Genomic DNA, 9,363 nt, shown 5'->3' on the forward strand with positions numbered 1-9,363 from the left:
AAAAGGGCCAGCAGCTGCATTGAAATTATTTAGCCAGGAGATAGAACCCATGCAGGTGGGAAGAGAAAGAATACTTATCTCACATAATGCCTGGGTCAAGTCCCACCTGCTCCAGGTGGGAAAGAAGATCAGTGAACAGGGTGATTAGAAAACTAGGTAAAAGGGCCAAAGATAACAAAGTGTAGAGTTGGATGAACACAACAAACCAAGCAGCATCTTCGAAGCACAAATGCTAATGTTTTAGGGCGAAAGAAGTGGGTTTTCTTTGACGTGTTGTCACTGATGCAAAAGACACAACAGGTAATTTGCGTACAGCAACCCGCCACAAACATCCATGTGATCGTGGTCTTTTTTTTGTGATGTACGTTGACCGAATAATAAATACTGGCTCAGGCACAGGTATAACATACCCGCTCTTCTTTTGATCACTGCCAACATTCACTAACATCGGCCTAAGGCCTCCTCTGACAAATCGCACCCTTGAACAGCGCAACACTGCCCTCGGTACCACACTGGAATGTCAGCCAGGATTTTTGCACTCCGACTCCAAGAATGTTCGTGTTGACAGGTGAAAGGTCTGGGATTTAAACCTGTAGCATCGGGTGGGAAGTCGAAGCACGGCGGTACGACAAGGGGAAAGAAATACACAGGCAGATTCAGCTAAGCCGTGTATGCAGAAAAATAAAAATTGCATCGATAAATGGCACCGAGCGGCTTCGGGCCACGGAGGGGTGAGGGAATTGGGAGGGGGATACGGGGGGGGGGGGGGGGTGGACCACAGTTGCTGTAGGAATTACATCGGAGATTAGTGACAGGGCTAGGTACATACCTAACCCTATCGCTGACAACATTCACAACAAACACAGAAAGGCAGAGGGTCGAACGTCAGCCGTCGACGGGAGACTGACTGAAGTCCTGGCGCACAGGCCAGCCTTGGGGGAGGCAGGAATGTCACGTTCGAGTCCATTTCTCTCCCCTCCAAAAAAAAATGATAACAGGAGCAATGTCACTCACTGTGAAGAAAAAAAAAGGGGGAGAAGGAGGGAGCACTCACCCCGCGGTGATGGTGGAAGCGGCGACAGCCGAACCCCTACACTCCACATCCATCGCTCGCCCAGCCACCTCTGGCTCAGCTCGCCCTCCCCTACGACGGAGCCGGCGCGAGCCGCAGTCCGAACGCCGAGCCGTTAGCGAGGAAGGAAAAGGGGGCGCGCGCACTCCTCACCTCTGCTCACCCCACCAAGTGCGCGCGAGAGGACCACAGCTGGCGCTTCTCTCTCGCTCGCTGAGCATCCGGGTCATCAACCAGGCAGCGAACGCGCACGTCCTCTCCAGCCCGCGCCTTCACTGCCTGGTTAAGGTAACGGCCAAAGAGTTCTCACCTGAGCGCCATTGTCGGAACCAGCTGGAGATCGAAGGGCGGACGCCGTCTCCCCCGATGCTCCCCTCTGTCGGAGGGGAGAGAGAATGGCAGCGTGACTCCGACCCACACTTGCCGGCCTCTCGTCGTGGTGCTCGGCGCTTCAGATAAGATATTGATTTCCATTGTTTCAGCTTGTTCAGCCACTCAACAAGATTAATGTTCACATCCTGCCTCAACTCTCTCTAGCCAAATCTTAGTATGACATTTTGTCTAAAAAAGAAAAATTGTTTATATAAAATTATGTTTTTCTCCTCTATTTTAAATGTGGGCATTTTTAACCAATTATTGTACCTAGATGCCAAAAGTGTCTCTTTTAGGTCTGCCTCCATGGCTATCACCCCCACTTAAGGGTGATGCTCTACATCAAGCTAGGCTAAGTAGGACAGCCTCCTGCTCTTATTCTGTCGGAGATATAGTAATACACATAAGCAAACTTCAAGTCGTGAAGCAGGACTCCAACCTAAAGCTTCAGGCCCAGAGGCATGGGCACAATGCACTGCGCTGTAAGATGTCCCAATTGTAGAAGAGGTGGCACTAATTCATGATTATACCAGTGACATCAGTATCATAGTAAAACTCACTATCAGCCCTATAAATTTTGGATATGAAGGGGTTTTCAATAAGTACTAAAGTATCAGCCTCAAATATCACAAAGCTCTGAGAAATCATGCAATAACTTTGTTTTCCCCATTGTACTGTCCAGTCTATTTCAGCTTTTGTGTCACTTCAGCCCAGTTTTACCAGTGAGTCAAAAACCTGTAGGTAAGTCTTTTGGTTCCCACAGTTCAAAATAATTACATTTGTGGAACCAAAAACAGCGGAGGTGTTTTCTTTGGCTCTCCAGACGACTTATGGATTAGTAGACAGATACATTGTTACTCAGCACATGACTGCAGTATAACACTGAAAGTGTGACATCTCAAAATAGAGAGCTGTATAACAACTAGCTCCAACCTCTTCACACACAACATAGCGGCACGGTGGCTCAGTGGTTAACACTGCAGCCTCACAGTGCCAGGGACCCGGGTTCGATCCCAGCCTCGGGTAACTGTCTCCCTGTGTCTGTGTGGGTCCCCTCCAGGTGGTCCAGTTTCCTCCCACCGTCCAAAGATGTGCAGAGAGTAGTAAGGGAATGGAATGCTTTGCCTGCAACGGTAGTAGATTTGCCAACTTTAGGTACATTTAAGTAGTCATTGGATAAGCATATGGATGTATATGGAATAGTGTCGGTTAGATGGGCTTGAGATCGGTATGACAGGTCGGCACAACATCGAGGGCCAAAGGGCCTGTACTGTGCTGTAATGTTCTATGTTAGGTGGATTGGCCATGTTAAATTGCCCGTAGTGTTCAAGGCTGTGTGGGTATTACGGGGATGGGGCTGGGCAGGATGCTGCAAGTGTGGTGTGGTGTGGACTTGTTGGGCCACACTGTAGGGAATCTAATAACAAAGTAACAAGGAGTTTAAACTCATTCCAAAACCTTAACACATATTGAATGAAAGCTACACTCTAAAAGGATGCAATTCTTCACAAAGAGATACAATGCATATCCATATCAGCACAACCATCTTGGTACTAAATATTTGCATCTCATTTTCAAGGAGGAAAACTCTTAGGTGGGTCAGTAGCTTGTGGAATTATTGTGAAACAGTTTTGCAAGATCCTGAGAATATTCTGAGACTGTAGATTGTAATAAGAAAACGTCATTGCTGTTTTCTGAAGGTAAATCAAGGAAACCAAGAAAATTTGAATTAAATATTTGATGATCAGATTTACACAGCTCTCTCTTTACACTTTACACTTCCCAAGGAGTTGGGCCTTCTTGAACTCCTGATGGTGACCAATAGTTAAGAAGAAATTATGGCATATGGCCAAGGAAAGATGTTATACCTACTACCACTATTTGTCAATTCTAATGCCATTCCAACTACCAGCAGCTTTATCCTCAGTTGTGATGGAAACTACATGATGTTATACCCAAACAGAAATCCAGTAGAAACATGCACCATCCCAGAATTTACCCACAAAAATGATGGTGCACTTAATGATGAGTAAATTTACAACCCAATCTTGAGTTGACATGCCCAACAATTCTTCTCTTCATTTTCATAGTAAAATGCTTGGCTTTCATCAGGATATGCTGCTAAAGGTAATGAAGAAGTATCATTGCCACAATCCTATGCCCTACGGTGTAATATTTTGCAGTTTTTCCAGTTTAATTTGTAATTTTTGTTTATCCAGGATCCACTGACCTCCAGTAGGAGCACACATCATATTGATTCTCCACTTTGGTGATTGAGACCCTAGGGAGATTTGTACTTCTTGCACTGTTTTTAGCTTTTGCAATGAAAAATGAACAGAGATAGCTAAAAGTGACAATAGTGATCAGTCTATGAGGAAGAATGCCCACCACCCTGCTTGAGCCTAAATGAAGTAGAAATATAAGCAGCCCCTGGTAATACACATTGATTGATCATTTAAAACCACAGCCATGCAACATTGACTACTAATTCTACTTTACTGGACACAATACCCTCCTGTATCTTTCTCAACTATTGCTTTAAAATATTCTTCAGAAAAGGCAGAATTTTCACAGGTGCCCCTTTTGTTTGCCACATCCATCATTGCTATTTATTAATGCAATTCAGTTTCAGTTTGAGAAACTGGAATTTTGAAAGCATCACCAGATTTCACGAACACACTGAAGCCATTCAAAAACAAAATGTTTCTTGGCATGATCAGTTTATGATAACAAGTAAAGAGTTAGTCACATAATTAAAGCAGCTGTACAAACAATTAAAATAACTTGGTAACAGGAGCAGAAGCAGGCTATAATGATCTCTTGAGCTTATTCTGCTATTTCTTAAGATCATGGCCAGTGAATCACCTCAACTCCATATTCCTGCCCAAACCCCATCTTAAACAAAACTGTCAGTCACTCCTGAATAGACCTAACAACGAAACATTCATAAGCCTCTTGGCGTATAGAATTACAAGGATTCGTAACCAACTGAATGAGGAAGTATCTAATTTCAGGTCAAAGTGGTCAACCCCTTATTGTTGAATACAGTAATATGTGTCAAGCATAACAAACTTATCAGGAAGGAGACAAAGGGCAAAAATATGCTGACACTTACTTGTGGGTTGCATGGTGTTTCTTTGTCAACCCTGTTAATCACGTATGATTATGGTGTGGTTATGATGAGGTAAAAGGAATGATTTTTAGATTTTACAGGCACAAACATAAGAAACTCATGGAACTTCTTAATAACCATTCATCTGTTTGTTCCAAGATAAGGCAGAATTTTGAAAGCCTTTGCTAGCAACGGTCAGATTTCTGGAAATAGTAAAACAAAAACTAGTAGCAAGGTTTACATGCAGATAATTCCATGGTCATAAACACAGAGCAGCAGCCCCATTAGTTTGGTCACATTGTTCACAGTTGTGTCACTTAGTGAGCCAGTTATTCAGACCACTCCTGGTGAAAAGGCCAGACAGGGCCAGAAGATAGCAACAAAGACTAGTACTCATTTCAGAAGTCTTGCAAGTAAACTGTACCAGCTTAGAACATACAAAGCTGTTTGCTGCTAAAAGCGATGGAAGGAGATGGCCCCTTGACCTTTACACATTCTCAGTGAATACTTCACATAAGATGAAGTCCTAAAATGAAAACTGCTCATTCACAATTGTACATGATATCCTGATGAATCACTATCACTGTGATACTACCTATATTTGAGGACTGATTGATGACCACAACAGATACTCATGACCTGAGTGTATCTGGTATATTTTGGTTATATATATGGTTCAGGCAAGTGGGAGCTTATGCGTCAATTTAAATCAAGAAATCACACAGAAATGAAAGGGCATTATTGGTAGACAGCTTGGAATAGAATGTGTATATAATTCTGTTTAAAAGATGCTAGCTTTCCAGGAATTAAAGGTAACAAGTCAACAGATGTTGTGAGCTAATTAATTAATTGTAATAAAACGTACACAAGCCAGAAGATATTTTGAGAATGTGTGTGTACTGGTTGAAATTCTAGTGAAAAAATGTTAACTGGACTTTATCTAAAAGCATATTACTTTCACTGTAAAACAAAAAAAAAATCTGGACTTTCAGGTTTAGCTTTAAGCATTGCAAAATCAGGAAGGAGAACAATCAGTCTGTACACTACATGATTCCTGAGGCTTCTCAATGCATAGACACTTGGACTGAATATCTGGAGAGCTAGAGGAGGTGGTAACTTGCCCTGCTAAATATGAAAGCTTGGGGTCAGCAGATGGAAAACTCACCTTGCACAGGCTGAATCAAAGAACATGTCAGAACCTGAAGTCATTGAGTCTTGCTATCTAGGTGTTTGAGAAGCTAGTTTACATGGCATATTCCACAACACAGAACAACATCACTACTACTCAGAGAATTAAGGAGGCCTTATGATGCACCATTCACAGGGATGAGGGGGAACCGTCATTTGGATACATCTATCCTGCTGGTAAGATTAGTTCTGGATGTGAGTTTGCTCGCTGAGCTGGAAGGTTAGTTTTCAGACGTTTTGTCACCATTCCAGGTAACATCATCAGTGAGCCTCCAATGAAGCGCTGGTGTTATGTCCCACTTTCTATTTATCTGTTTAGCTTTCTTGGGTTGGTGAGATTAGTTTGGTGGAATTTCGAAGATTCTGTGTCTCAAAAAGCACAAGGATAATTAAGAGTCATCCGCAGTCATAGGTCTACCTGCACCCGCCCCTGTAAACCAGTAAATAGAATCTATTGATTACACCTCTGTAAGAGTGTTTGGGACATTTCCCTGTATTAAAGACACAATATAAACATATTGACTATTTACAAACTGTGGTAGAATATACATGGATTATATAGGAGGTTCTATTTTGTTTCATCAAATCAGCAACTTAGGAAGTGAAATTTCTTATTACGCTGGAATAACTTGAGAGTATTTTGTAGGGTTGGAAAATGTGGGATTAGACACTGAGCAGTGAGAAAATCAGATCAAATGACCAAAGTCATGTTAAAAACAAATATAAGTACGTAATTGAAACAAAGAGAGGCACTCATAAATTTAAGGCTATAACTGAATAACTAATATAACAGATGGGAAGTCTGTGGCACAGTGGGCAGCATTCCTGCCTGAGCAAGAACCTTGGGATTCAGATTGCATCCCACAATGCTGGTCAAGGAAAATGCATTTTATAAAAATGTTCAGACAGGTTGAGCATCAACTTGTGATTCCTACCAACACAATAGCAGATAGTAGGATCGGGCGAGATTCCTGATCAACCACATGATGGCACGAACATTGAAACGTCTGCCATCCCAATCCATTGCTCCGGACTACATCTCAACAGGAGAAGGCCATTCAATGAGCTAACAGCTGATCTGTGGACTAAGTCCATATACCTGCCTTTGGCTATCTCGTAATACCTTTGCTTAATAAAAAAAATTAATCTGTCTTAGATTTAAAATTAACAAATGATCCACATCCACTGCCATTTATGAAAGAGCGTTCTAAACATTTACCACATTATGCGTAGAAGTGCTTTGTCACATTTGTCCTGAACTGTCTGGCCTTAGTTCTCAGATTTTACTACCAGTTCCAGAATTGTCAACCAGTGCAGTATCTTTTCTTGCTAATATCTTGATGACTTCGATTAGATCACCATTTAACTACTAAATTATACAGAAAACAGGCCAATTTGTATAATCTCTCTTTGTAATTTAAAGGATTAAGTGTAGGTATCATTCTTGTGAATCTACATTTTACTCCTTCCAAGGCTATTATATCCTTCCTAAGGTGTGGTACCCAGATTTGTTCACAGTATTTCAAGTGGGGTCAAACTGGGGTTTTATATTACTGTAGCATAATTTCTGCATCTTTGTACTCTAGTTTTCTAGATTATAAAGGCCAGCATACTATGAGATTTTCTGCACCTGTTCATGGCATTTTAATGATCTATGCACCTGAACCAATCTCTTTGGACTGTATTTATCTTCATACCATTCAGAAAGTAGTGTGATCTATCCTTTCTTGATCCAAAATTTGTATCTCTTACACTTGCTTACAATGAAGCTGTCTGGCACAGTTTTGCCCATTCACTTAGCATAAAAGTACAAAGAGATATTGATGAGACTATCACCGACACAGTCTACAATGCAGCTTAATTATGTCACCAGCAAACCTAGATGAGTTTTTCTACATCATTATTTGAGTTGTTAATAAATAATGTGAATAATTGAGACCTTAACATAGATTCTGTGGGACACCACTGATCACATTCCTCGCCACTTAAAGTATTTTATGCTCAATTTAGGGGAAAGCATTGCCTTAGTGGCATTATCACTCCACTGTTAATCCAGCGACCTACGTAATGTTCTAGGGACCCAGGTTCAAATCCTGCCATGGCAGAATTTGAATTCAAGAAAAAAAAACCCTGAAATTAAGAGTCTAATCCATCACCGATTATTCTAAAAATAATCCCATCTTCTGGTTCTGTAATGCCCTCCCTTTAGGGAAGGAAACTGTCATCCTTACCTGGTCTGGCCGACATGTGACTCCAGACCCACAATGTGGTTGACTCTTAACTGTCCTCTGGGCAGTTGGGGATGTGCAATAACTGCTGGCCTAACCACTGACATTTTCATCCCGTGAATGAATTTATAAATTCCATGGGCTTCTACCTTAGTGTCATATGTGGAACTTTATCAAATGCTTCGTGGAAATTCATATAAACAACATCCACAGTCACTGTGTGCTACCTTAACCATCTATTCAAAAACATTTGATGAAATTTGTCAGGCATGATCTACTGGTCATGAATCCATGCTAGCTCTCCCAATTAACTGAAAAATTTCAGTTACCCCCATTCTTAACTATAAACTTCAACAACCTTTCCTCCACAGACATTAGGCTAACTGGTTTATAGTTCCTTGGTTTTCCTCTTTCGCCATTCATCAAAAGTGGAGTGACATGCAATTTTCCAATCCAAAAGGAAAACTCCTGCATCGAGGGAACTCTGAAAGATTGTAGTTAGGGTATCAATAATGTGCTGTCTGATTTCCTTTAACACCCTTGGACAGAAACCGTCAGGTCCTAGAGATCTGTCATTCCATAATTCCATGAATTTCCTTTATCACTGCTGTTTTACTGATACTCATTTTATTCAGCCTCTGTCCCTGATCCACTATTAATTTCCTTTGGACTTCAAACTATCCTTGGTTTCTGCTGTAAATATTGAGATAAAGTAATTATGCAACATGTCTGTCGTTTTCCCATCATTGACAATATCCCCATTTTGTCTTTTGGGGGCCAGCATTGTTCCTCATCATTGACCTTTCCTTTATGTAATGATAAAATATTAGTGCATGTTGTCACAGCAATCTGAATGCTGAATGAAATGAAACACACCACTAACCAATAACTAAAACGTTCAAGTAATCTCTTTACATTAGTCACCAGTGTCTATTCATTCTGTAATCCAACATAGCATTTTTACAACCTCCATTTGAGATATTTAAATTTATATCCTCCTAAACTTTATCGCACATCCTGTGTTAATTCATAAACCCTATTTTTATTTTCCCTTGAAATGTTCATCTGTAATATGTCATCTATTTTTAAATTAGCCAGAGAATTAAACTGTTTTGCTGGATCCACATGACCTTTCCAACTCAGAAGCTGAAGTTACACTTAAGTGGTTTTACCTTTTTTAGTTTCACAGAAAGTTTTGAAAACCCGAAGCAGTAGCAAATACATTCATGAAAACAGTCCTGTGTGTTCTTACCAGTACATGGCAGCCAATGTTAAAGACAGATGAGTTGAGTTTGAGAACGTTACACTTGTATAATAAATTGTTCAGATTTGAACAAGTATCGAAGTTAAAGTAAAACTGACAACATTTCAGCTTCCAACAAGCTGCAGTG

The 9,363-nt window shown here is 41.0% G+C and overlaps 1 protein-coding gene across 10 annotated transcripts in view; it reads right to left on the reverse strand.

Moving 5' to 3' along the window:
- Nucleotides 1-1,409, reverse strand: part of cnsta (consortin, connexin sorting protein a) — an 85,128-nt gene extending 83,719 nt beyond the window's left edge. For 4 of the 10 annotated variants that reach the window (XM_048536317.2, XM_048536313.2, XM_059648726.1 and 1 more), the window contains exon 1: nucleotides 1,226-1,372. Coding sequence is in view for 1 of the 10 variants with exons in the window: in XM_048536319.2 (XP_048392276.2) it covers nucleotides 1,055-1,103 (49 nt within the window). In the remaining 9 variants the exon portion in view is untranslated. The other 6 variants (XM_059648725.1, XM_048536319.2, XM_048536315.2 and 3 more) reach the window with 6 other exon arrangements.
- Between the last annotated feature and the right edge of the window lie 7,954 nt (nucleotides 1,410-9,363).

Source organism: Stegostoma tigrinum, chromosome 9 (assembly GCF_030684315.1).
Source record: "Stegostoma tigrinum isolate sSteTig4 chromosome 9, sSteTig4.hap1, whole genome shotgun sequence".
Lineage (NCBI taxonomy): Eukaryota > Metazoa > Chordata > Chondrichthyes > Orectolobiformes > Stegostomatidae > Stegostoma > Stegostoma tigrinum.